Genomic DNA, 27,984 nt, shown 5'->3' on the forward strand with positions numbered 1-27,984 from the left:
GCACCCCCCGTGGGCGCCCCAGGCAAATGACTGGTTTGCCTGTGGCCACGCCCACCTCTGTATATACTCAATAGGCGACATAGCAAAAGGGGAGGGGCTTGTTAGTGTAGTAACTCATCTAAGAGGAAGGGACAGCGCTTGTTAGTGACGTATCAAATGGGCGTATACCAGACCCTCAGTTCCGGATATGCTACGGCAACACCACGGGGAGAATCAACCGACGTGACGCCACATGCTACGGTTTCATGTGTTTCATTAAAACCATCCACTACGTCTTTGTTTAGCTATTTATCAAAACGCAAAGTTGGACTTAATTTTGTCACTGACGGCTTGCCGTAAACGTGTTTCCAATATGGCGGCGACTGTACGCATGCGTACTATTGGTTACTGGCAGATTTAGTTCCGGGGTAATTTCGGTTGCTACAATAACTGCGAAAATGGCGACTGCCGGAGGAAACGTGGATGAGATACGGAATCGGGTTATTTTAGGGGAATTTGGCGTGAGAAATGTAAGTTACATCCTTTGGTATGTGCTCGATGTACTTAGACTAGTCTACATTGTTCTATGTTCATGGTTACATTCTTTGGAGGACACGTTGATGATGTGTGTGCTCTGGCTTTTCACATTGTGTTATTGTTTGAGTCTTTCTTTTGATTCCTGTTATGCAAGGTGTCGGATATCATATATTACGGCCGATTGTATTGCAGGCATTCTATGACGCGGCTACGCTGGGCGCACGTATGTGTGTATTCATATCTATATCGATATACTATGTATATTCATTTGTTTTCCAGGTTCATACAACTGATTTCCCTGGAAACTATCCTGGCTACAACGACACCTGGGATATGCAGACATTTCAAAAGGTATTGCAGTAGAAGTAGAAGTCCCACTCATTCATTTGTAGATTTGCGGTATCATTATTCGTTTACGCTGCACAATATCAGGAGAACATGTTATGGGTAGACATGTCATTCGTATGTGGCGTTGTTCAAGTTCCACGGTGCTGGTGTTTTGCAGAACTTCAGAATCGATGTCGTGCAGCTGAATGACAACTTTATGGAGTTTGACATGGTGGGCATCGACGCGGCCATTGCCAACGCCTTCAGGAGGATCCTGCTAGCAGAGGTCTGTTGTCTGTAACATTGGCTTCACACTCATATTGGCAGATGTTTGTACATTTATTAGTTATATCTTTGGGTGTTGAGTTGATGTGTGATGAGTTTAGTGCATGTGTAATGTGATGCCACGGGTCAGACTATTGTATTGAGTAATGACCGCTTGCCTGGTCCTTACGGACCCGTGTGAGCTACAGGACGCCATGTTATGACTTCCACCGCTGCAGCTCATACGACATTGAAGTCATGGAAGATGTATGTCGTATAATAATCCCACCATGGAAACCCAAAGTCTCCTTGGTCTCCTCAGTGACGGAGTGTTAGCTTCCAGTAATGTTATGTGCTCTTGGAAGTGCTGCTGTCAGTCAAAAGAAGTTCTGATGCCGTTGTGCTTGCAGGTGCCCACCATGGCTATTGAGAAGGTTTTCATTTACAACAACACGTCTATCGTCCAAGATGAGGTGCTGGCACAGAGATTAGGCCTCATCCCCATCAAAGCCGACCCCTGCTTGTTTGAGTACAGAAGCAGCGGTAAGACCTCCTACTCGTACTCTAAATATACACATCATGTACTGTATACTCTTGATCCTGATGGAGTATTTCTTTACTGTTGTTACCATCGTTTGGAAGGGGTGCCAAGCGTTCGGCCATATTTGCTGTACGTGCATTCATAACAGATGTTGGTTGACATGCTCATAACTAATGTGGACCCCAACGGCGACCGCACACACTTTTGGCTTCTGAAGCATCTAATGGCGTCCAAGTATTGCCTATGCACAGGTTTCTGAAGTTGCAGTAGAGTAGTACTACAGAAGTGAATTGAAGTCTTATATTTATTTATTTATTTATTTATTTGGGCAAATATATGAAACATTACAGTGCATTTCTTACATCAATCAAAATATAACTTTCCATTATTTACATTTGTATTCAACTATCTTATCTCATGGGGTGTAATGCTCATTTCAACCACTGGATGGTAGTCAAGTATAGTTTCCTGCTTTGAGCTTCAGTCACAATGAGCTTGATACAGATGATGTTTTCATGATTGATATGTCGTAGATATGGCATAGATATGGCATAGATATGGCATAGATATGGCAGCACAATGTACCAAATGCAGCACACTTGGATGACTCAAGACATTACAGTAGGAATGTTTAGCGCTTTTAAATAGAAGACATGATCAAAACAAAGGAAAACCTTCCACGCGTCTTCTCTCAACCGTTTGTCTTTCAGATAAAGAGTCCGCAGAAGAGGAAGAGTCTGAAATAGACACGATCAAACTACGCCTGAAGATTAAATGTAGCCGAAACCCCAGCGCCGGCAAGGATTCTTCAGACCCGAAGGAACTCTACCTAAACCACATGGGTACGTTCCAAGCTCCAATCAAATGTAGGAAGTTCGGTGCTTGGCTTGCAGTGCTGCAGTGATCCTCTCGTGAAGGGACGCTTCCAGCTCGTCAGACATGTTGGCCAAGGTTTTAGCTGGTTAAGGATCCGCCCATTTGACTTTCACGCTAGCTTGCAATAAAATGTTTTGTCTCACTCCCAATTCCTCTGTTTGCATTTTCAGGTTCCACTTAGAACCTCCTTAAGGTCCAACTGTACTAAATGCAGCTTCTTGCCATTTTGCAACTGGTCTTAACATTTAGATGGGCCTGGTCAGTAGGAACATCCGTGGTATTCCCAAATGTACTACTTCCTCTTTGGGCTGTTCCCTTCAGGGGTCGCCACAGCAACCCAATCTCCATCCAAGCCCGTCTTCCAGTTCATGTTCACCGTACTGTGTAATTCCAAAGATGTACTGCCAAGTATAGAATGTGATGTTTCCGCATTGTAGTTTATTCCAGAGACATAAAGTGGGTCCCCATCGGGAACCAGGCTGATGTGTTTGCCGACGCCAACATCGGACCGGTCCACGATGACATCCTGATAGCTCTGCTCCGTCCGGGACAGGAACTCGACATCGTAATGCACTGTGTCAAAGGGATCGGTGAGTCAACCGGCCAATGATGCTTCACACGTGTCGTGTACCGGGTGTGCTCATCATCCCAGCCGCCACCACCAGCCGAGAGGTCTTTGGAGATTAGAATGATTGGATTATCATCATATTAAGGTTCAGGACCGGCGTGCAGGAAAATACTCCATGGCGGGATGGTGTGCTGGGGTTCCCCAAATCCTCCTCTTCTTCCACAATTCTTCTCAAAACTTCTTACGTGGCTCTGGTGCTTGTGTGTGGCAGTGGAGATGCAAAGGCTGTCATCTGAGGGTCTTGGCGAGCTTTGGTGCTTGTGTGTCGGGTTCCGTCTGTTGCCGATTATTTCCTCTGGGGGGCCCAAAATGCTGTCACACAAAGGATTTACAACTGGAACCACCTTCCAAGCAGGGTTTTTAACATCATTAGAGCCCTCTGGGCATGATATAACACCCCTATAGGCACTTCTAGGTGACACCCTGTGACCAATGTACACATGACATATTTTGTCTGAGATTCCTCTGTTGGGTCACGTCCTCATCTGACACAAGCGCTAGCCTAGGCTAGCCAAGAAGTGTACATCGTCATGCAGTATAACCAGAAATAGCGCCGGTTTTCTCTGTCATCAGGAAAGGATCATGCCAAGTTCTCTCCGGTGGCCACGGCAAGCTACCGCCTGCTGCCAGAGATCACCCTCCTGGACACGGTGCGGGGAGAGAAAGCGGAACGGCTAAAAGGCTGCTTTTCACAGGGCGTCATCCACCTGGAGGATATTAACGGTAAGATGGACAGATCATAACCAAACACAGCAGACACGTGTTCTCTGTGCCAAAACAATCGCGGAACCTGATATCGATGGTGGATTGGACCCGTGCCATCCATGCTTACATACATACATACATACATATGCTTACCAAACGTTTGCAGCGGGATGATGCGTGTGATGTCATCTGCTGTCCTCAGGGGAAAAGGTCGCCAAAGTGGTCAACAGTCGCTTGGATACCTGCAGCAGGGAAGTTCTACGTCACGATGACTTGAAGGACCTGGTGAAGCTGGGAAGAGTGCGAGACCATTTCATCTGTACGTTCTTTTCCACAAAAGTCACGCCGGCTCTTCCGGTCGCCATCACGTGATGTCTTTTTGGCAATGAGGAAGATCTTTGAAATGGATTGGTTTCACGCTGCAGTTAGCATTATTATTATTGTTAGCATTAGCATTATTATTATTGTTAGCATTAGCATTATTTATTATTAGCATTAGCATTAGCATTATTTATTATTATTAGCACAAACATTATATTATTATTAGCATTACTATTAGCATTAGCAGTATTATTAGCATTAGCAGTATTATTAGCATTAGCATTATTATTAGCCTTAGCATTATTATTAGCGTTAGCATTAGCATGATTATTATTATTATCATTAGCATTATTTATTATTATTAGCATTAGCATTATTTATTATAGCACAAACATTATTATTAGCATTAGCAGTATTATTAGCGTTAGCATTGTTATTAGCCTTAGCATTATTATTAGCGTTAGCATTATTATTTATTATTATTTATTATGATTAGCATTATTAGCATTATTTATTATTATTAGCATTAGCAGCATTATTATTATTATTATTATTAGCATTACATAGCTGAAACGGAAATTAGTCCTAAAATAGCATTTATTTCATCTGTACACTTGGGATTGTCTTTTCGTGATATTATTTGTTTCCCAACAGTTTCTGTGGAGTCGACCGGGATCCTGACCCCAAACCTCCTTGTCACAGAAGCCATCAAAGTTCTTATGGCCAAATGTCGGCGATTCCTAAGTGAACTGGACTCCACGGACATGGAGTGAAATAAAGACCACAAAATGACATGGTATGATGGTATTCATGGACTTGTTCTATTAAAAGTTCCTTTTGTAATAAAACCACAATGTGTCATTCCATTGTGGTCTGTGGACTGTGGACTCATCTAGGAATGTTGAGTCTTATCCATGACGTCAACCTGTGTAGCATTACATGTGACTACTTCGTTCGTTGGAAAAACTTCGACAAATCGACTTTTAGAGCCGGCTCGCGTCCTTGGGAGCCGATTAGCTTTTTCTTCTTTTTGTTCTGTTCAAAGCGAGTGTCCTTGGTTACGATGCGTGGCGGCGTGTCGGTGTCCACGGTGTCCCCACTGAGCAGTTTGGCGGAGTTAAACAAGCTGCGGTGCTTAGAGTCGAGTCGTTCGTGAAAAATTTGGATGAATAGATCAAGAGATAGCGAGCTGAGCCAAAAGTGCCGGCTCTCTAAAAAGAGCCGACATTTTCCATCACCATAACACAGTGACGCGTTCCAAACGTATCGATTCCAAAGCTCCACGGGTGGGGAGGACCGGTGGCGGATCGCGGATTTCTTGTCATCGTACATTGTTATGAATACATTACACCGCAAAATACAAACTATTAGGATAATCAACACTAAAGCATTAATGATGAACGCTGACTCACCACATAAACATTCCTCGCAGGTCTTTTTCCTGTTTCCGACAGCAGCCTGCGCGTGCTCCGTCGTGCCAGTAGGAGGCGCCATGGCACCACCGCCATAACCTCAAATGTATTTTATTATTGTAATAATACGCGTGGCCAGCAGGGTGCAGTATTGTACAACGGAACATGCTAGTCACGTGACACGTCCACTGTATTCTTCCGGAAACAACTTTATTTTGGGAATTATTAAAAAAAGATCTATTAATTAGGCTTATTGTCACGCCACTTTTCCAAATGTCTTCAATAAGTTATATTTTATACTAGGAATGAGGAACTTTGCATACTAAAATAAAATCTTATTTCTTTTACCAGAAATGATAAATGAATACTTGATTAATATTTCAATAAAATAATAATAACCCCACAGTGCCCAACAGACGGCTTCATCATTTATAGCAGGCCTCCTTGCCTTTTGCTAATCTTATTTTTGATATTTTCTGAATTCCTCTGACAATAGAGTATTTCTTAACAATGGACAGGAAGTGCGGAGTCATGTGACGGCGTGGTGGGCGGTGGAGCTTGAGTGTGAGAAGAAGAAGAGGTGAGCAGGTGGATGATATAAAGGAGGTGTCACGCATGGAGGTCTGGGTCTTGCTGACCGTGATGCTGCCCCCCCTGGCGTGCGTGATGGCACTCGGCGTTCTATCAGGTGCGTCTCCAGGTTGCAAGCCAAGAATGGCGTCCAGGTGGATGAATGCTATTTGTTCTCGGTAGGTTCTTGTCAGGGTGTGATGACATCATCCACGGAGCGGGTGGTGGTTTTGGAGGGGGAACTGCTGACCCTGTCCTGCAACTACTCTGCTGGCGACACCGGCCTGTCCTGGTACCAGAAGAAACGCGGTTCTCCTCCACAGCTGCTGATCGGGGATTATTCCCAAGCAGAAGACCGCTTGACAAAGTTCAGACGTGATGGAAGGATGTTCCATGTGGACCTGAGGTGGTCTTCACTGCACCCCCATGTTGTCATCTACTGCGCTATGGTGCCCACAGTGGCTGTGACAGTACAAGCCCTGCACAATAACCTCACTGCCTCCACCAGGGGGAGACACTCTTCTACTGTATGTTCTACTGTGAAGGCCCTCCCTCAGCGGGGTCAGGTGGTGCCCCCCCAGCCCAGGAGTGCAGACATGAAGCGTACGCTGGTGTGTGTGCTGATGGCTGCCTGGAGCCTGGGTGAGGCGGTGCGAGGTGAGCGTGTCGGGTCACGTGATGTCTGACCACCTTTGTCGTCCTCTGACAGGAAGCGGCGCCCAGATGGTCAAGCAGCCGGTGGGGGACGTGCACGCCGAGCAGGGTGACGCCGTGACGCTGGGCTGCAGCTACCAAAGCTCCGGAGCTAACGACTACATCTACTGGTTCCGAAAGACCAGCCGGGCGGCGCCAGAGTTCATCCTGTTACACTTCACGGCCGGTCAGCAGAAGATGGTGAGCGTCGTTGACGAGAGGTTCAGCTGCAGCATCGATGCCGGCGCCCTGCAGGCTCCGCTGGAGATCCGAGACGTGCAGATGAAGGACTCTGCCGTGTACTACTGCGCCCTGCAGCCCACAGTGACTGACGGCTCTGCTGCACATGTACACAAACTCCTGTGGGCCCCTGGGGTCAAAGGTCACACGATGGCATCACCTGACAGCACAGCCAATGTCCGGCTTGTCAGACATAGGCCACGCCCCCTAGGGCACAAATGGACTAATTGAGTCAGTTGAAGACGTTTCATGCAGGTGATGTGTTGCTTTTGTTCTCAGTGGATACACGCCTTCTTCTAGAACATCTACATCCACCACGTTGGAGGTCAGCGTCTTGTTGTCCTATAGTCTTTGTTGTTGTTGTCCTATAGTCTTTGGTGTTGTTGTTGTTGTTGTCCTATAGTCTTTGTTGTTGTTGTTGTCCTATAGTCTTTGTTGTTGTTGTTGTCCTATAGTCTTTGTTGGTGTTGTTGTCCTATAGTCTTTGTTGGTGTTGTTGTCCTATAGTCTTTGTTGTTGTTGTCCTATAGTCTTTGGTGTTGTTGTTGTCCTATAGTCTTTGGTGTTGTTGTTGTCCTATAGTCTTTGGTGTTGTTGTTGTCCTATAGTCTTTGTTGTTGGTGTTGTCCTATAGTCTTTGTTGTTGGTGTTGTCCTATAGTCTTTGTTGGTGTTGTTGTCCTATAGTCTTTGTTGGTGTTGTTGTCCTATAGTCTTTGTTGTTGTTGTCCTATAGTCTTTGTTGTTGTTGTTGTCCTATAGTCTTTGTTGTCCTATACTGTCCTATACTGTCCTATAGTCTTTGGTGTTGTTGTTGTCCTATAGTCTTTGTTGTTGGTGTTGTTGTCCTATAGTCCTTGTTGTTGGTGTTGTTGTTGTCCTATACTCTTTGGTGTTGTTGTTGTGCTATGGTGTTTGTTGTTGTTGTTGTCCTATAGTCCTTGTTGTTTTTGAATCAATGAAGTTTAATGTTGAGTAAAACTGACATACAGAACCTGCGAGAGTGGAGAACCAGGAGAACGTAGATGATATCTGTGTGTGTGAGAACCTAAAGGTTCTCATGAGGTTTTGGTTGAGCTCACAACCAGTGTGTGTCTGGAACCTGGCGTTTACTTTTTGGAAGCGGAACCAGACTGAGAGTGGAAGACAGTAAGTTCTACCTTCAAGCTGAAACGTAAACTAGAACCCAAAGTGACGCCAGATGTGTTTTGCTGCAAAGTGAACAAATTGTTACCAAGTTTTATGTTCAGTAAATAGTCCATGCCAAACCTGACTGGGTGTAGACCCTGAACCACAAGTCCTGTGTAGGACTATGGTTCTAACGAGGTTCTTGTTGATGTCACAATCAGTGTGTGTCTGGATTTAACAGATTACATTTTGGAAGCGGAACCAGCTTGACAGTGGAGGCCCGTAAGTTCTACTTTGATGAGAGAACTTAAAGGAGAACCCAAACGGCAAATCTATCTTCTTTCAACGTGTAAAACTTGTTCATGAGATGAATGTTCCGTAAATGTGCAGAACCCGAGAATAGAACCTGAACCCCAAGTCGGCGTAAACAGAAATGGTTTTTACGTGTGTGAGGACCCAAAGGTTCTCTTGAGGTTCTTGTTGAGGTCTCAACCACCGTGTGACAGGAATCAACAAATTGCTTTTTGGAAGCGGAACCAGACTGACGGTAGAAGACAGTAAGTTCTACTTTTAAGCTTGAACGTAAAGTAGAACCCAAACTGGCAGCAGATTTGTTTAGTTTGAGTAAAAGTCAAGTCGTTAATGAGTTGAACCGGCCAGGTAGAACCCGAGTGAGCGTAGAACCAGAACCATAAGTCATGCGGATGAAATCTGAATGTGTGAGGACTCAAAGGTTCTTTTGAGGTCTCAAGTGGCGTTTACGTTTTGGAGGTGGAACCAGACTGTGGAACAGTGGAACTCCCCAAGTTCTACTTTCATGCTAGAAGGTGAAGTAGAACTCAAAAGCGGGAAAATGAAAACAGAACATTCATTCATTCATTTTCTACCGCTTTTCCTCACGAGGGTCGCGGGGGTTGCTGGAGCCTATCCCAGCTGTCTTCGGGCGTAAGGCGGGGTACACCCTAGACTGGTCGCCAGCCAATCACAGGGCACATATAGACAAACAACCATTCACACTCACATTCGAAAACAGAACATTTTAAGATAAAAAAAGATGATAAAGTGGTTCCAAGTTTAATGTTGACTAAATGGCAGGTGGAGAACCTGGTGAGAACGGACAAGTAGGTCCAAGTGGTTCTCACCAGGTTCTGGTTGGGGTCACAGCCGGTGTGCATGTGGACTCTACCGATGGCGTTTCTGACAAGAACATGCAGGAGAAGCCAAACCGGAGACCGTGCTAAAGCCATGAAGAGAAGGCTAAAGCTGTGTTTTGGTCACATGGTTGCAATGGAGAAGCAGCAATGTAAAAACAGGCGTTAGCATGGTTAGCATCTTTGCTAACTTGCTCTATGATTGTGTGGTAGAGGAGGACCTGGAGCCGTCCTTCTACAAACTGGAGGGGAATGTGACGGCTTGCCTGGCCGCCGGCTTCAGCAGACAAAACGCCACGGAGAAGGCGGGGAAAGGAGACGTGTTCCGGGGGTCGCACGGCGTGCGGATATCGGGCGACTCGCTGTACAATCAGGTGACGCTGCTCTCGGCCGAGCACGCCGACTCGTGTGAGAAAGGTAGGTGAGGAGAGTCGGCTCCACAGTGGACTCGGAGTCGCGTCACTTCCGCTTCCTGTTTTGCCATCGCAGGTTACAGCGGACCGGGCCGGTGCCGGGACGCGTTGGCGCCAGGTGAGTGTGGAACGTGGAGGAGGCGGAGCCCGCGCGCCGTGACTTAAGTGTGTGTGTCCTCGGCAGACGAGAAGATCAACCTGGTCTCTCTCACGGTCCTCGTCCTCCGTATCGTCTTCGCCAAGACGCTGGCCATCAACGGCGTCCTGACGCTGCGCCTGTGGCTGGCTCCGCCCCAGTAGGCCTCCATGCGCCGCCACCATCGGCTCTGACTGCTGGGAGGACTGGTGTGTGTGTGTGTTACATTCATTATGGTCAATAAATATCCAACCAGTGTTTTGGTTTATGAACGTATGAATCCATAATATTTCCTGGCCATAATAACCGATATGATTCCCAATACTAGAATATAAAAAGTCAAGATTCTAAGGTGGTTTGGTTTTTAGCGTGTTTGCATCCACTGCAGTGCAGCCACGCTCTGATTGGCTCCCGCCCACAGAGCATCTTTCCACAGGAAGTGGTCACCAAGGCCCTGCGTCACAGACGTCAGCTCGCTGTGGTTGGGCAGGATGCGGGCAGGTGCTCTTCATCGCTTACTGTCGATCACATGACCTCTGCTGCTGTGACAGGAAGTACGACTCCGCTTTCCGACAGCAGCGTGTTGGTTGTCGCTTCAGGCAGGAAGTTCAGGCGTTGCCAGCGGCGGCTGCAGCGAAGCTTCTAGGTCACATGAGCGCGGCGTGCACATGCGCTCTCTGTGTAGGCCAGCGGTCTCAAACACACGGCTTGTGGGCCGACGCTTGTTTGAGGCCCCTGCCTTGATATGAAAGTTTAATTTGTTTCATTTGTTTTTTGATTTGCTTATTTATTTTCCATCTTATTTTGTGTTAAAAAATAAAAATTAACATTAAACATTTATTTAATAATTTAATAATAAATAAAAATTAATTTGTTTCATTTGTTTTTTGATTTGCTTATTTATTTTTCCATCTTATTTTGTGTTGAAAAATAAAAAATTGGAATTAAACATTTATTTAATAATTTAATAATAAATAAAATTAATTTATAATAATTTATTATAATTTAATGTTTTATCACAGCTTTTGCAAAGAACCAAAGCACTAAAAAAGTGGAGGGTATAGCAGAAGCATTGAAGACTATTATATTATATATATATATATATTAATATTTAATATAATTACTATTTATTAATATTTTTATTATATATATATATATATATATATATATATATATATATATATATATATATATATATATATATATATATATATATATATATATATATATATATATATATATATATATATATATAATTTATTTATATATTTTATTTATATATATATATTTTTAACCTGATGCGGCCCAGCCTCGCCCAGACCCTAGCTCCAGTGGCCCCCAGGTAAATTGAGTTTGAGACCCCTGGTGTAGGCCGACTCAAACCAAAACGGACTGTAACCAAAACAAATGTTCCCGTTAAAAATCATGTAAATCTAATGAATCCATCCCGAGCAAACAAAACACATTTTCCAGACAATAATTCCAGTCTTAGTCTAGGACCGGAAGTGGTCTTCACTGCACCCCCATGTTGTCATCTTCTACATTGATGGGCCCCCAGCGACTGTGATAGTTTCCTGGGTGGCACAACCAGGCGGCTTCCACCAGAGGGAGGCAGAGTTCAACATTCACGTGCGTGTGCGTGAAGGCCCTCCCTCAGCGGGGTCAGGTGGTGCCCCCCCAGCCCAGGAGTGCAGACATGAAGCGTACGCTGGTGTGTGTGCTGATGGCCGCCTGGAGCCTGGGTGAGGCGGTGCGAGGTGAGCGTGTCGGGTCACGTGATGTCTGACCACCTTTGTCGTCCTCTGACAGGAAGCGGCGCCCAGATGGTCAAGCAGCCGGTGGGGGACGTGCACGCCGAGCAGGGTGACGCCGTGACGCTGGGCTGCAGCTACGAAGGCTCCGGAACTAACGACTACATCTCCTGGTTCAGAAAGACCAGGAACCAGAGACCAGAGTTCATCCTGAGCCGCTTCACGACCAGTCAGCAGAAGACGGTGAGCGTCGTTGACGAGAGGTTCAGCTGCAAGTTCGATGGCAGCACCAACCAAGTTCCGCTGGAGATCCGAGACGTGCAGATGAAGGACTCTGCTGTCTACTACTGCGCCCTGAAGCCCACAGTGACTGCCGGCTCTGCTGCACACGTACACAAACTCCTGTAGGCCCCTGGGGTCTAAGGTCACATGGCCACTTTTGTGCTGCGCCGTTAATATGACCTCCCGTAAATACCTCATGTCACCTCCATGTCAACATGACCAGGTTGTTGTGGGAAATATGAAATCATACTTTTTTAATAAATGATGCTTTTCATCCTCCGAGTATGTGAAACGTTTTGTACGCCAACCAGAATATCCAACCATGGAGTCCATGTTGTGGATTATTATATTTCTTTCCATATCTTAATATTTACTCTCTTTTAAGGACTGTTTTTCCTCACCGAATACACACTAGCAATGATGACAAAAGTACAGCAGTACACACCACGGTAATGGTAATGGTAATTATAATGGTAATTATAATGGTAATGTAATGGTAATTATAATGGTAATGGTAATGGTAATGGTAATGATAATTATAATGGTAATTGTAGTGGCTATTTGTCCTTCACTGAAATAATAAACGTAACTTACACTATAATCAAAAGGCCACTGATGCACCATGGGTTTTGTTTTACGCAGGCAAAAGAGTCATTGTCCAAACAATCTTGTTCCGTTTCTTCTTCTTTCCTTTTATTACCGAGCAAGCAAACAAACAAACAAAAAAGGAACAAGGGCCTTTTCCTGTTGCCTCTCTTGCGCTGGTACAAAAACCATAGGCCCACCCCGGTGCATGCTGGTCTTCTGAGCACTGCCTACCTAAATATATTGCAGGTGCCCAGGGTGTTATCCAATGAAATAAACCCAGAAACAAGAAACAAAATATGATAGATAAACAAATAAATAAATAACTAACAAGAAAATATAATCAAGTAATCCAAACAAAACAACAACAACAAAAAATAAATCAACAGATATCAGAAACCTAGGAACACACTAATAAATAGCTCCTACAGTAATGTAATGTAATGCAATGGTAATTATAATGGTAATTATAATGGCAATGGTAATGTAGTGAAATGGTAATTTAATGGTAATTTAATGGTAATTATAATGGTAATAGTAAGTGTAATGGTAATTAGAATGACAATGGTAATGTAATGAAATGGTAATGTAATGTAATGGTAATGGTAATGTAATGATAATTATAATGGTAATGTAATGAAATGGTAATGTAATTGTCAGGTTTAAACCCTAGACATTATTCACCATGCTGTAAAGAAAGACACAAAGACGTAAGTTGGTTTACTTGCAAGGAGAGTGATCAGGAACCGTTCAGTAACAATTCGCCACCTCACTCTGAAGCAGCTCCTGCCCTCTTGCCTTTTTATTGAAGGAAGGCCCTGGTTACACTACATGTCTCAACCGCCTGAAGGGTGGGGGAGCTATTCTATTCGGTTGAGACTGGTGTGTGTGACTATGTGACCTTGGTTAGAGATGATTCAGCCCAGCAGGTGTTTTCTGTTATTGTGAGAAAGATATGAATAAAGTGGTGCGTGTGACTAGCAAAGCAAATGGATAATATGAGCAAGCCTCAAGCGTTTCTAAATATGTACGTATGTACATTTATTCCAACATTTCCCTCCTGTTTATCCAATTTGCTATGTAAGACATCAGCCAACGATCACTTCTTTTCAGATTTTCAATCGTGGCTTCAAAACGCATAGAAAATTGTTACACTCCGAGTCCATGTGGGTTAGGTTTTCCTTCAAAAATCCCCAGGATCCGGAAAAAGATCTGGAACAAACCATGTTTCCTCTTCCTCGGGAACATCGTCAGAGTCCTGTGAGTCAGTGTCTGAGTCTCTTTCTCTCTCTTTCTCTCTTTCTCTCTCTTTCTTTCTTGGGAACTAGGATGTATAGTTCCTGTACGTTGAGTTGCAGGGGTGTAACAGCTGCGGCGATTGCACGTGTACACAATCCTCGAATGATGGGAATACAAATACATCCACACAAGGCCAGAACTAGGGTAAACCCCACTACAGCCAATGCAATTGTCACGAGTAGAGGCTTCCACCTGCTGAAGAAATCAGCGAAACCTTGCCACAGGGAGGTGTCGACTCCTGAGTGCTCTTTCATTTTGGCATTGAGGGACTGAAGCCCATCAAGCGCCTTGGTGAGGCTGCCATCAGCTGCAGTGTTGTTAGGTATGAAAGTACAACACTCTTCACCGAACAGAGCACAAACCTTCCCTTTTTCCGCCAGGATCATGTCCACGGCAAGGCGTGTTTGGTAAGCCATCAGAGAAGTAGCTGACAGTTGCTCATGAATAGCGCGAAATCCGCCTTCGGTATAATTTGCTAGCTTCTGTACGTTGTAGTGGATGTAATTGATTCGGTCAACATTCTTGTTAATTGTGCACCACCAGCAAATAGATGACTCCCATCCAGCTGCGATTTGGTCGACAATCTTGTATTCGTCCGGAACTCCTCTTGGGACTCCAATGGCATTGATGTAGGTAGGATCATTTGCAATCCATCCCATGGTTCTCTTTCTTCGCGACCACGCATGCGGAAGAAGTGTCTTGGATGTGGTGTATAATTCAGAGGCATTTATTTTAAGGATCGTTATAGGCAGCAGTAATGATACTGAAGCACAATAGCCTGTTTTATTGTACGGCAACTTGTCATAGATGGCATTCTGGCCACACCACCACCAGATGTCACTGCGAGAGAAAGGTTTAAAAGATACCTCCACATCAAAAACATCAATACATTGGGTTTTGTTCAGCTCTCCTAGTTTTTCGCCTTGTCCTACTAAGTGGATACATGTAAAATTGCCTGGAGCTACCTTGCTTGAAAATAATGGTTTCCTCCTTTCAGGTCCAGTGATGGGAAACACATGATCGTACAGGCTACAGTTTCCGGTTGGTGTAGATGTGTTCATTACATCAATCAAACATGCACCGTTTAATACGGATGGCACTATTTTAAGTATAGGTCTTGGTCCTAGACATACCACACAATCTTGCTTTGTAAAATTAGCTGCTTGTTCGGCCATCATGAGCCAATTATTTGCTTGTGCCGAAATACCTGTGAATATTGAAAACCAATCATCAGTAGTTTGTAGCACGGCTACCCTAACTCCTGCTTGTCGTGTATAGGTGCTCATTTTCGGTCGGTCAACAGAAGACATAGTTTGATTTTCACAGATGATTATAGGGAAGTAAGGGTCGGGGCCAGAAGCGTAAGCCCACAGTAGGAAGCCCCAACATGAAGTATTAAAGATGTTGCCTAACGGTTGATCATGTGGGTTGAGGTTGGTTGAACTGAAAACAAATGTCATACTTAATGTAGCGCCTCGCTTCTTCAACAGTATTTTGTTATGAAAATGTCTAGCCTCCACTGTGGTGCCTGGTGCCCAATAGTTGCCTTCCTGGGTGGTAATCAATGAGTCCCAACTTAGGTCTAACACGTGTCCAGTAACATACCACCAATAACTAGCATATGTCTCCCTTGACACCTGACGTCTATTTGAAAATCCTTTCAACGATAAATTGGGTAATTGGAGTTCGGTAGTCGAATTTGGGGCTATGGTCATACATATGGAGTTGTTGTATGCCCATCTAATTATCCAAGGTATTTGTTTGACATGTGCTTGTGATTTGTTAGGGTCCCCCACCCTTCTTTTCTGCATGTTAAGATTATTTTCCCATAGTAGCAGTGACATTACTATTATTATTCCGATCAGTCCTCCTACTGCTGCTAATTAATTTATATATATATATATATATATATTTTTTTTTTTATTTTTATGCGTCTGAGTGATCATCTTACCTGCAGGCCTGCAACCCCTCCTAATAACGCAACAGAGTTGTGGACAATCTTCACCGGTTTGAGACGACTGCAAACTAGAATTACAGCCCCCTTTGTAGCCGGACTTCCTCTGAAGGTCGTTGAGGAACTACAAATCTACAGCAGATACCACAATGCTATTATCATGACGCAAATAGGTACAGTTAGGGTAAATACTAAGATGGAGATGGATAATTTAGTCATAGTTTATCACTGTAAAAAAAAATTTTTTCTTAAATACCATAGCGTGGAATTATGTCTTTGCATAGAGCTTTAGCTACTGTTAGTGCATCTGGATGTTTTGTAGGAAACAGTTCTATCCATTTTGAAAATGAGTCTATTATCACTAAACAGAATTTTTTCCCTTCACTGTTGTTGAGTTCAATGAAGTCCACGTGTATTTCTTTAAATAAGTATTGTGGTTTTTAAAATTGGCCACGCCGAGGTCGCAAGCTGACCTGGGTATTGTGTTTTGTACACGCTAAACACGCTCTACAAAAATTTTTTTTGAATAAGAATTAAATCCTACAAAAATCCATACGTAGTAAAGTGGGTGTTAATAAGAATTAAATCCTACAAAAATACAAAAATCCATACGTAGTAAAGTGGGTGTTAATAGTGTGGCACATATCACATATCCCTCCTGTTGAGACATGTGTAAAACCATGGCTCAAAAATAGCGTCCCACTTATGCAAAAAAATTTTTTTTTTTAAGATTGTTTTATTATCTGTCGACATATTAACATTTTTGTCCAGGGTTGCTTTATTCTTTAGCCAGTGGTCAATTTCTTGCTTTGGACTCTGTTGTTATATGTCTGCCAGGATCTCAAAGTGTACTTTGTACTTTGTAATTTTTTCTGTGTTAAGATGGTTCAGTTCCTTTAGTGCCGCTTGTTTAACCATTTTATCAGTGAACATATTTCCTAAAGATATTGGATCCGAATTATTTGTATGTGCCGTGCATTTACATACAGCAATTTGTTTTGGCAATTTGCACTGCTTCAAGTAAAGTTGTTAATAATTCTGCATGAGTTACTGGTTTTCCCGTTGATGTTATCATACCTCTGTTTTGCCAATATTGTGCAAAGATATGTACTGTTGAATATACATATTGGCTATCAGTATAAATTGTCACCTTTTGACCTTTCATTAATTTGCATGCTTCTGTAAGCGCTATGACTGCATAGCCTGTTATTGTTTTTCTTTGAGGAACCATCTACAAAATCACCCCTTTTTGTTAGTGTCCTTGTCCTGTCAACTGATGGCCTAAATACTTCACTGATTGCTTACAAAATTGTAGTTTGTCTTTACTCACTTTATGGCCTTCTTTCGCTAAATGGTGCAATAAGGCTATTGTGTCTTCTTCACATGACTTCCTATCTTGTGACGCTAGTAGGATGTCATCTACATATAATAATTTCTGGCTTCCATTTGGGGGTTCAAACGTGGACATACTGGCCATCATTGCTTGTGAATAAATTATATATATATTTATTTGTTTTTTATTCTTTCTGCAAACGTAAATGCGAACCTGAACTTTCTTTCTCTATTTGAATGGAGAAGAATGCCTGATGTCTACTACGGTGAACCATGTGACATCTGTTGGTAAAGAATTTAACAATGTGTGTGGGTCAGGCACACAAGGTGCTCTCGCCACCACAGTTTGATTTACAACTTGTCCTGTATCATTCTCCATCCCACAGAGAGTGGCACTTTTTCCCACTGGAAAAATAAGGATGTTCCATCTTGAGTTGTTACATTCTACTAAGGCTTTAGTTTTTAACAATTCTTCTATCACTGGTTTTATTCCTTCATATGCATTTTAGTTTTATTAGGTGTACTTGTAATTATACTACTGGTTCATCATTTGGTTCTGGTTGTATTTGTTAAGACAAGCGTAGTCGTGCTGAATATAGCTTTTTGGTTCCTTTTGTACTGGCCTTTGACACAATCGCGGGAGAAGTGACCTTCTTCACCACAATTCCAACATCTAGCATTGTTGGGATAGTTTTGTATATTCTGTCTACCTGTTCCTTTACCTCTTCCTCCAAATCTTCTCCGAGTTGGCATAACTCTTCTTTCGTTACCTTCCTTTTGTGTATAAAATGTGTCTGAGTCTTTTTCTTTCATTACTTTTTCTTCATCTTTCTGATATTCATGAAGTAAAACTTCCCTTACTATCGTATAACTCTTCCTTTTTACAACCTTCACTTTCTGCTCTATCTGTTGTGTTTCTTTTTCTTTCTGCTGTCTTTCCTTCTCTTCTCTTTCCTGCCTTGCCCTTCTTTCACCTTCCTGTGTTCTTTTTGCCTGTTTTATCTTTGTTACTTTTTCTGCGTGTAAGGCATGGTTTATGTATTCATCTAGGGTTCCTCCACCCAGATTGATGTAATGTTTGTTCACCCAATTCTTTATTTCAGGTTTACTGCCCGCATGGAGTGCATTTTTTAGCTGCTGTTGGTATGGGCTGCCTTCTTCGTGGTTGACTGTCAAGCCGCTGTGACAGCGGAAAACTTGCTCCAGTCTTGCTCGATATTCGTTGAATGTTTCTGTTGCATTTTGTTGGCATCTACTGATTTCATTGTAATTGGCTCTCTTTTGGAAGTTCGTGTTAATTCTTTGGAGTAGTCCTCTCACTCGGAACTCAAGTTCACGTGAGTCTGGACCAACTGGTACTCCATCTTCCTGTGCGGGTGTATAATTCCCACGCACGTGATACCATTCTGATCCTAACAGTGTCATCCATACTTGCTGAGTCTCTATTCCATTGAGGAGGTAGGACTTTCTGAGATTTTCCATCTCTTCAATGCAAGTGGTTATATCTTCTTTTGGTGAAGTGATTCCTTCGACTGCCTTTTTAATATCATCTGTTGTCCAGGTCCTATAAACTCGTACTATGGGTTTTTCACCGTCATATCCTGCCCTTGGATTAGGTAGTTCGATAAGCGGGCACACGTCTATATTGTCTGGAGGCAAAGGAGCCATCTTAGGTGTTGGTGACAACATCATTTCTGCTCCTTTTACCAGTTTTTTCGACCATGTTCCTACACTCCCTTGTGACCTTGTAAAAGGCGCTGTTGGGGGAGGAGGTGTATATTGGGGAGGCTTTTCCTCCACTTTCTCAGTGTTTTCTTTTAACATCTGTCTTGCCTCAGCGTACGGCCCTGACCTTGGTGGTACGTACTCATCGTCCTCCTGTCTGTGAAACATTACTGCTTTGTCTACTTTCTCACTTGTCCTTGCCTCTGTTGCCTTTGCTGCTCTTGCTTTTTCTCTCTCTTCCTCCTGCCTCTTCTTCTCCTGTCTCTCCTGTTTGGCTCGCCTTTCACCTGCTTCTCTCACGCCTGCCATTTTTAACCACGTACATGTCATCTCATACCCTTCCTTTTTCATTTTCTTCTCATTTGAGTCGGTTTTATTTCTTATTTTTTGTTGTAGTTCTTTTATTCCCGAGACCGAAAGTTTCCCATAGAAATCGTACCGTTTAATCCACTGCGGTAAGTATTTTATTGCGTCTGGGTGTTGTTTTACTACCACGCAATAATCTCGATTTTTTAACCCGCAGATTAATTTATTGTCCTGTTTACTTTGTCCCTTCCCCATTTTGATCAATAGAGACCCAAGTTATGAAGACAACTCCTAGGGAGTTCTAATAACTGGGTGTAGTCTCCTATGGGGTGGTGTGAATTACCGTATTGTGGTACTTGTCAAGCTTCTACCCCGGTGAGGGCGGACAAGTCTTGCCTCTGCTTCCACAACACGTCACCACTTTTGTCCCACAGTTTTGGTATGAAACAGTATCACTGAGTAGTAATACAATTTCCACTTACGCACACAATCACACGTTCACACTGTTACTTTTTAACCGGTTTACCTTGCCAGAGGACTCCGCCGTCCTTCACAGAATTTAACTATCTACTTTGATAGGCGAGTCTGCCCTCGCGCGGACTTTAACTGGTCTTTGTTTACCTGATAGAGTCTAGAATTGTCAGGGTTTGGTACACTTCTATTTTTCAGCACAGAGGACTCCGCCGTCCTGTGTAGAGTTTAACTAGTCTGTTTCAACTAGGGGCGTCTACTCCACCTACGGAATTTAACTGTCTGACCTGCAGGGTTTGTACTTCTTCTTTTTATACTTTTTCTCTATTTTACTTTTCTTCTAACTTTCATTCTTTTAAACAAAATTTGTACTCACAGTCTCTGCGTCTCTGGATCTCCTTCAACCTTCGGATCCCAGCCCGCAAGAGAGGGACCAGTCCCGGAAAGGGTCTTAATGCTGTGGCCACAGTCTTGCCTGGATCTCGCTTGCCCGCTGGGATCGTCAGGTGTCTTGGAATCCGGCTCGAAGGACCAAGTTAATGTCAGGTTTAAACCCTAGACATTATTCACCATGCTGTAAAGAAAGACACAAAGACGTAAGTTGGTTTACTTGCAAGGAGAGTGATCAGGAACCGTTCAGTAACAATTCGCCACCTCACTCTGAAGCAGCTCCTGCCCTCTTGCCTTTTTATTGAAGGAAGGCCCTGGTTACACTACATGTCTCAACCGCCTGAAGGGTGGGGGAGCTATTCTATTCGACTGGTTTTATTCGAGACTGGTGTGTGTGACTATGTGACCTTGGTTAGAGATGATTCAGCCCAGCAGGTGTTTTCTGTTATTGTGAGAAAGATATGAATAAAGTGGTGCGTGTGACTAGCAAAGCAAATGGATAATATGAGCAAGCCTCAAGCGTTTCTAAATATGTATGTACATTTATTCCAACAGTAATGAAATGGTAATGTAATGTAAGGGTAATGGTAATGTAATGGTAATTATAATGGTAATGTAATGGGAATGGGAATGTAATGGTAATGGAAATGTAATGTAATGGTAATGTAATGGTAATGTAATGGTAATGTAATGGTAATGTAATGGTAATGTAATTTTATGGGAATCGTAATGTAATTATAATGGTATTGTAATGGGAATGGGAATGGGAATAGGAATGGGAATGTAATGATAATGGAAATGTAATGTAATTATAATGGAAATGTAATGATAATGGTAACGTAATGTAATGGTAATGGTAATGTAATGGTAATGTGTGGCAATGTAATGGTAATGATAATGTATTGGTAATGTAATGGTAATGGTAATGAAATGGTAATAGTAATGTAATGTAATGTAATGTAATGTAATGTAATGTAATGTAATGTCATGTAATGTCATGTCATGTCATGTCATGTCATGTCATGTCATGTCATGTCATGTCATGTCATGTCATGGTAATGGTTTAATTGGATTTGAATATGCATCACTAAATGTGTTTGCGTGGGAAAACAGTGGTGACAAGTCCAGTGCCCGCCTCACTGATTACTGCCACCTGGTGGCCAATGTGGACTTTGACATCCACCAATAGGATGCCTCTTCTGCCTTTTATTTATCTTTGATTTCATTGAGCCATTTTATGCTTGGAAATATTTGATTTGATTCAATATGCATTTCTTTACTACACTCCCGACCTTCGCTACCATGGTCCACGACGCTCCCTGTGACTGCACCGTGATGATGTAATGGGGGGGGGGTTAGTTCTCTCTTCAAGTCCCACAGTCAGCGCTTCCTGAACGCAGCACGAGCCGCCAGCAGAGATTTGAATGAAGTGGCCTGGACCTCGAGCCTTGTATGCCAGGTTGTTGCTGTGTCGCAAACACAACATGCACAACAGCGCACGTGTGCATGCTGTGACCTGGAAGCCTCCCTGCGGCCACCGCTAGCAGGCCTGTACTTCCTGCCTGCAGCGCCGCCGCACTCAGGGAGCCAAGTCGTACACTTCCTGTCACGGCAGCGGAGGTCATGTGACAGACGGTAAGCGAAGACGATGATGAAAAGTGTTGGAGCACCTGACCTCCGTTGGCCCTGCCCCCACATCCTGTCCCAACCACAGCTGATGTCGGTGACTCCGTGCTTTGACGACCACTTCCTGTGGAAGGAGTCACAAAGATGCTCTGTGGGCGGGAGCCAATCAGAGCACAGCTGCACACAGCACATGCACGCAAACACAACGAAAGCCAAACGACCTTTCAATCAGGACTTATCAGCGTTCAATCCTATCCACTTCTATCATCTCCATCAGCGTGGTAATAATAAATACATGCAGACATACATACATAAACACATACATATATACATATATACATATATACATATATACATATATACATACATACATACATACATACATACATACATACATACATACATACATACACACATGCATACATACATACATGCATGCATACATACATACATACATACATGCATACATGCATACATGCATACATACATATTTACATACATACATATACATACATACATGCATGCATACATACATACAGATACATGCATGCATACATACATGCATGCATTCATACATATATACATACATATATATACATACATACGTACATCCATACATATGTACATATATATATATATATATATATATATATATATATATATATATATATATATATATATATATATATATATATATATATATATATATATATATATATATATATATTCACAAGCCAACAATGATTTCATATTCGATTTATTGACCTTTAATGTGAAAGCAACACAGACACACACACACACCAGTCCTCCCAGCAGTCAGAGCCGATGGTGGCGGCGCATGGAGGCCTACTGGGGCGGAGCCAGCCACAGGCGCAGCGTCAGGACGCCGTTGATGGCCAGCGTCTTGGCGAAGACGATACGGAGGACGAGGACCGTGAGAGAGACCAGGTTGATCTTCTCGTCTGCCGAGGACACACACACTTAAGTCACGGCGCGCGGGCTCCGCCTCCTCCACGTTCCACACTCACCTGGCACCAACGCGTCCCGGCACCGGCCCGGTCCGCTGTAACCTGCGATGGCAAAACAGGAAGCGGAAGTGACGCGACTTCGTGGAGTCCACTGTGGAGCCGACTCTCCTCACCTACCTTTCTCACACGAGTCGGCGTGCTCGGCCGAGAGCAGCGTCACCTGATTGTACAGCGAGTCGCCCGATATCCGCACGCCGTGCGACCCCCGGAACACGTCTCCTTTCCCCGCCTTCTCCGTGGCGTTTTGTCTGCTGAAGCCGGCGGCCAAGCAAGCCGTCACGTTCCCCTCCAGTTTGTAGAAGGACGGCTCCAGGTCCTCCTCTACCACACAATCATAGAGCAAGTTAGCAAAGATGCTAACCACGCTAACGCCTGTGTTTACATTGCTGCTTCTCCATTGCAACCATGTGACCAAAACACAGCTTTAGCCTTCTCTTCATGGCTTTAGCACGGTCTCCGGTTTGGCTTCTCCTACATGTTCTTGAACGCCTCCGCTGTCAAAAACGCCATCGGTAGAGTCCACATGCTCACTGGCTGTGACCCCAACCAGAACCTGGTGAGAACCACTTGGACCTACTTGTCCGTTCTCACCAGGTTCTCCACCTGCCATTTAGTCAACATTAAACTTGGAACCACTTTATCATCTTTTTTTATCTTCAAATGTTCTGTTTTCATTTTCCCGCTTTTGAGTTCTACTTCACCTTCTAGCATGAAAGTAGAACTTGGGGAGTTCCACTGTTCCACAGTCTGGTTCCACCTCCAAAAAGTAAACGCCACTTGAGACATCAAAAGAACCTTTGAGTCCTCGCACATTCAGATTTCATCTGCATGACTTATGGTTCAGGTTCTACGCTCACTCGGGTTCTACCTGGCCGGTTCAACTCCTTAACGACTTGACTTTTACTCAAACTAAACAAATCTGCTGCCAGTTTGGGTTCTAGTTTACGTTCAAGCTTAAAAGTAGAACTTACTGTCTTCTACCGTCAGTCTGGTTCTGCTTCCAAAAAGCAATTTGTTGATTCCTATCACACGCTGGTTGAGAACAAGAACCTCAAGAGAACCTTTGGGTCCTCACACATACCACAACGTTCTCATGTCAGTCACTCATGTTTCATATCTTTTTGTTCTACATTTTTAGTAAGCGACCACAATGTTCTCCTTCACATTCTAGCATGAAAATAGAACGTATGGACTTCCAAAAAGTTTTCCCAACATCTGTTGGAAGGAATGAATGAATCCAAGTGGTTTTCTGTCCTTCACGTTCTAGCATGAAGGTATCGTTTGCAAACTTCCAAATCTGTCGACCTCAACAAGAACTTCATGTGCCTACACACATAAAGTAATCTGCCTTCACCCTGGTTCTCCGCTGAGTCAGGTTCTGCATGAGCACTAAGATGGTTAACAGGTTCTACTTTTGGAAACTAAACACATTTGCTGCCAGTTTGGGTTCTAGTTTACGTTCAACTTTCAAGCTGAGTTCTACTTTCAAGCTGGAACGTAAGCTAGAACCCAAACTGGCAGCAAATGTGATTGGTTCTACCGTCAGTCTGGTTTGACAAGAACTAATCTGCTGACTCCATACCTCATGAGAACCTCACACAGACGCCATCCACCTGGTTCCGATTCTTTGCTCAGTGAGGTTCTGCATGGCCAGTTTACTGACCAGTAAACTTGAAGATTTGACACTTGAAACAGAACAAATCTGCTGCCAGTTTGGGTTCTAGTTTATGTTCCAGCTTGAAGGTAGAACTTACTGTCTTCTACCGTCAGTCTGGTTCCGCTGGCAAGAAACAATCTGAATCCAGACACACACTGGTTGGGACCTCAACAGGAACCTCATGAGAACCTTTGGGTCCTCCCACACGTAAGAATCATCTGCATGACCAGTGGTTCAGGTTCTAGACTCTGTCAGGTTCCGCAAACCAAAGAAAAAGTTTTCCATCTATGTTCTTCTACGTTTTCACTCCATGAATCCAGTTTGGTTTTTCCTTCACGTTCTAGCATGAGAATGCAAACTGTCTTCTACTGTCTGTCTGGTTCCGCTTCCAAAACGTACTTTGGCGCTTCCAGACATGAACATGAAGAGCTTGTGACCTCCACAAGAACCGCATGAGAACCTTCAGGTCATCTGCATGACCAGTGGTTGAGGTTCTACGCTGGGCCAGGTTCCGCTTGGCCAGTTGACCCAACAGCAAACATTAAATCAGGAACAACTGCTGACTTTGGATTCTGTTCTGGAAAAAGAACTTACGGACTTCCACCGTCAGCCTGGTTCCGCTTCCAAAAAGTAATCGGTTCATTCCAGACACACACTGGTTGGGACCTCGACAAGAACCTCAGGAGAATATCCCCCCCCCCCCCCACACACACACACACACATACATATGTGATCCCAGCCTGGTTCTTCACAAGTAAGAAGGTCTGATTTCCGTCATGGTGAGGCAGCAAAGATGTGGAACAAGGAGCATGAAGGAGGCCAGAAGAACCCAGTCCAAGGAGAACTTACTGCTCTCCACCGTCAAGCTGGTCCCGCCAGCGAAGAAGATCTTGTAGCCCACGGCAGCATTCACACAACAACAAACACCGCGACAAAAACACGCTGACCTTCAACCTCACAACCATGACTTGATGGTTTTAACGACACACATACACACACACACACACACACACACACATAAACACACACGTATCCACTGAGGGTAAAAAAAAAAAGGAATGACTATGACCTGCTTAAAGTTCTTCAAGCGGTTGTCATGGTGGCTCCTCTTCTCATCTCCAGTCGAGCCGTCGGGGCTTAGCTCCTCCTCCTCAGGGTGGGGGTGGGGGGGCGGGGGCGTGGCCTACGTCTCCGGTGCCTCCAAGCGTTCCGTCCAAGGAGCCAACAGGGACGTTTATTGACTTTATGTTGTCATCTTTATTGTCATCTCCTGGTGACAAGACATCGTCCACGTTGATGTGGCGTAGTACGAATCCCAGTCTTCCTTTTTACTGGCAGGACTGGTTCAAGGGGAAGATGACGGACCTTATGGGCATGCCTTCTTTCTTCTCCCGTTGTCTGTTTACAGCGCCACCTGTTGGTGTGCTTTATGTTCTACATGATATATGATATATTATTACATGATATATGAGTATATATTATTACATTACATGATATATTAGTATATATCATGACATAATATATGAGTATATATTACTACATGATATATATTAGTATATATTATTACATGATATGTTATATTAGTATATATTATTACATGATATATGAGTATATATTCTTACATGATATATATTAGTATATATTACATGATTTGTGATTACATATTATTACGATATGATATATGAGTATATATTATTACATGATATATGATATGAGTATATATTATTACATGATATGAGTATATATGATTACATGATATATGAGTATATATTACATGATATATGATACATATTTATATTATTACATGATATATTAGTATATATGATTACATGATGAGTATATATTATTACATGATATGAGTATATATGATTACATGATATATGAGTATATATTATTACATGATATTTGATACATGAGAATATATGATTACATGATATGTTATATTAGTATATATGATTACATGATATATATTAGTATTTATTATTACATGATATATGATATATTAGTATAAACGATTACATGATATATGAGTATACGTATATGATTACATGATATGAGTATATATTATTACGATATATGAGTATATATGATTACATGATATGATACATGAGAATATATGATTACATGATATATGTTATATTAGTATATATGATTACATGATATATATTAGTATATATTATTACATGATATATATTAGTATAAACGATTACATATGAGTATATATTATTACATGTTATATTAGTATATATGATTACATGATATATATTAGTATAGTATATTATTACATGATATATGAGTATATATGATTACATGATATATGAGTATATATAATTACATGATATATGAGTATATATTATTACATGATATATGATGAGTATATATGATTACATGATATATGAGTATATATTATTACATGATATATGATGAGTATATATGATTACATGATATATGAGTATATATTATTACATGGTTTACATCCTCCAGTGGATGGGACTGTTTACCAGGCCAACTCAAGCATTCCCGAGTGGGCAGGCCTTAGTGGACTCTATTTTCTTGTGTGATGTTTGGAGTACATAAGACGTAATACATAATACGTAATATGGCAGATGTAACCATAGAAACATAACCAAAATATAGCATTGATAAAAGAATCAATGCAGAATAAACATGAAGTCCTGCTGGCGGCCACATGTTTATGGTTTATGTTGCCATTGTGGTGTAAAAGGTGTAAATATGAATAATATGCCACTTCGTTGACTGTCTGGTTTGATGGACAGCTTGATTGACGGCACCAAGCCAAGACGAGGGCCTACAGGAGTTTGTGTACGTGTGCAGCAGAGCCGTCAGTCACTGTGGGCTGCAGGGCGCAGTAGTAGACAGCAGAGTCCTTCATCTGCACGTCTTGGATCTCCAGCGGAGCCTGCAGGGCGCCGGCATCAATGCTGCAGCTGAACCTCTTCTCAAAGCGACTCTCCGTCTTGCCCTGACCGATCTTGAAGCGGCTCAGGATGAACTCTGGCGCCGCCCGGCCTTCCTGTTTGTACCAGAAGATGTAGTCGTTAGCTCCGGAGCTTTGGTAGCTGCAGCCCAGCGTCACGGCATCACCCTGCTCGGCGTGCACGTCCCCCACCGGCTGCTTGACCATCTGGGCGCCGCTTCCTGTCAGAGGACGACAAAGGTGGTCAGACATCACGTGACCCGACACGCTCACCTCGCACCGCCTCACCCAGGCTCCAGGCGGCCATCAGCACACACACCAGCGTACGCTTCATGTCTGCACTCCTGGGCTGGGGGGGGCACCACCTGACCCCGCTGAGGGAGGGCCTTCACGCACGTGCACACCCACACACATACAGTAGAACATTGTCTCCCCCTGGTGGATGCAGTGGTTATTGTGCAGTACTGTACTATCAGTCACTGTGGGGACATCCAAAGTACAACACTGCACCCTGCTGGCCAGACGTGTAATGGGGTAGAGTATTACATGAAACTATTGCAGTATACTATGTGTACTGTGTACGTGGCAGCCAGTAGGAAGGTGTTTAATTGGTCAGCCTTCATTATGGATAATTTAGTTTTATACTCCCAATATCATGGATGATTGGCACAGCACCGCTACAAGCAGGAATGATGGAAACCAGATTTCCAGGATCCACCT

General features: G+C 43.2%; 3 protein-coding genes and 1 gene segment (V, D, J or C); 3 read left to right on the plus strand and 1 right to left on the minus strand.

The window, feature by feature from the left end:
• Nucleotides 1–141: 141 nt before the first annotated feature.
• On the plus strand, nucleotides 142–5,026 carry polr1c (RNA polymerase I and III subunit C). Of its 2 annotated transcripts, none has more exons than XM_058078422.1 (9): nucleotides 142–240; nucleotides 796–867; nucleotides 1,022–1,129; nucleotides 1,518–1,650; nucleotides 2,359–2,490; nucleotides 2,962–3,114; nucleotides 3,726–3,875; nucleotides 4,060–4,176; nucleotides 4,833–5,026. In XM_058078422.1, exons 1-9 carry the CDS (start codon nucleotides 157–159, stop codon nucleotides 4,949–4,951), a joined length of 1,068 nt encoding a protein of 355 aa, XP_057934405.1. In that variant the 5' UTR covers nucleotides 142–156; the 3' UTR covers nucleotides 4,952–5,026. The 2 variants fall into 2 exon arrangements, with proteins under 2 accessions (XP_057934405.1, XP_057934406.1); XM_058078423.1 differs by lacking the exon at nucleotides 142–240 and adding an exon at nucleotides 273–509.
• Nucleotides 4,857–10,167, plus strand: LOC131132625 (T cell receptor alpha chain MC.7.G5-like). The gene is made up of 8 exons (XM_058078424.1): nucleotides 4,857–4,974; nucleotides 6,109–6,278; nucleotides 6,344–6,802; nucleotides 6,870–7,177; nucleotides 8,181–8,241; nucleotides 9,585–9,788; nucleotides 9,861–9,902; nucleotides 9,969–10,167. The coding sequence occupies exons 2-8, from the start codon at nucleotides 6,206–6,208 to the stop codon at nucleotides 10,082–10,084; spliced, it is 1,263 nt and encodes a 420-aa protein (XP_057934407.1). The 5' UTR covers nucleotides 4,857–4,974; nucleotides 6,109–6,205; the 3' UTR covers nucleotides 10,085–10,167.
• A 1,466-nt stretch (nucleotides 10,168–11,633) lies between these two features.
• LOC131132348 (T cell receptor alpha variable 38-1-like) lies at nucleotides 11,634–12,152 on the plus strand. The segment is given in 2 exon segments: nucleotides 11,634–11,662; nucleotides 11,730–12,152. Coding segments are annotated over 2 exon segments (369 nt in total).
• An 8,660-nt stretch (nucleotides 12,153–20,812) lies between these two features.
• Nucleotides 20,813–27,978, minus strand: LOC131132430 (T cell receptor alpha chain MC.7.G5-like). The gene is made up of 7 exons (XM_058078038.1): nucleotides 27,553–27,978; nucleotides 27,178–27,485; nucleotides 24,921–24,981; nucleotides 22,787–22,990; nucleotides 22,670–22,711; nucleotides 22,443–22,603; nucleotides 20,813–21,765 (listed from the first exon to the last, which is right to left on the minus strand). The coding sequence occupies exons 1-6, from the start codon at nucleotides 27,596–27,598 to the stop codon at nucleotides 22,488–22,490; spliced, it is 777 nt and encodes a 258-aa protein (XP_057934021.1). The 5' UTR covers nucleotides 27,599–27,978; the 3' UTR covers nucleotides 20,813–21,765; nucleotides 22,443–22,487.
• Between the last annotated feature and the right edge of the window lie 6 nt (nucleotides 27,979–27,984).

This window comes from Doryrhamphus excisus, chromosome 7, assembly GCF_030265055.1.
Source record: "Doryrhamphus excisus isolate RoL2022-K1 chromosome 7, RoL_Dexc_1.0, whole genome shotgun sequence".
Lineage (NCBI taxonomy): Eukaryota > Metazoa > Chordata > Actinopteri > Syngnathiformes > Syngnathidae > Doryrhamphus > Doryrhamphus excisus.

Coding starts and splice junctions, on each gene's coding strand:
- polr1c (XM_058078422.1), top strand. CDS start 157: ATGGGCGTATACCAGACCCTCAGTTCCGGATATGCTACGGCAACACCA. Junction 241..795: donor ACGTGACGCCACATGCTACG/GTTTCATGTGTT, acceptor TTTGTTTTCCAG/GTTCATACAACTGATTTCCC. Junction 4,177..4,832: donor AGTGCGAGACCATTTCATCT/GTACGTTCTTTT, acceptor GTTTCCCAACAG/TTTCTGTGGAGTCGACCGGG.
- LOC131132625 (XM_058078424.1), top strand. CDS start 6,206: ATGGAGGTCTGGGTCTTGCTGACCGTGATGCTGCCCCCCCTGGCGTGC. Junction 7,178..8,180: donor ACTGCGCCCTGCAGCCCACA/GTGACTGACGGC, acceptor GCTCACAACCAG/TGTGTGTCTGGAACCTGGCG. Junction 9,789..9,860: donor CGCCGACTCGTGTGAGAAAG/GTAGGTGAGGAG, acceptor TTGCCATCGCAG/GTTACAGCGGACCGGGCCGG.
- LOC131132430 (XM_058078038.1), bottom strand. CDS start 27,598: ATGAAGCGTACGCTGGTGTGTGTGCTGATGGCCGCCTGGAGCCTGG. Junction 22,712..22,786: donor CGCCGACTCGTGTGAGAAAG/GTAGGTGAGGAG, acceptor TTGCCATCGCAG/GTTACAGCGGACCGGGCCGG. Junction 22,604..22,669: donor CCGGGACGCGTTGGTGCCAG/GTGAGTGTGGAA, acceptor TGTCCTCGGCAG/ACGAGAAGATCAACCTGGTC.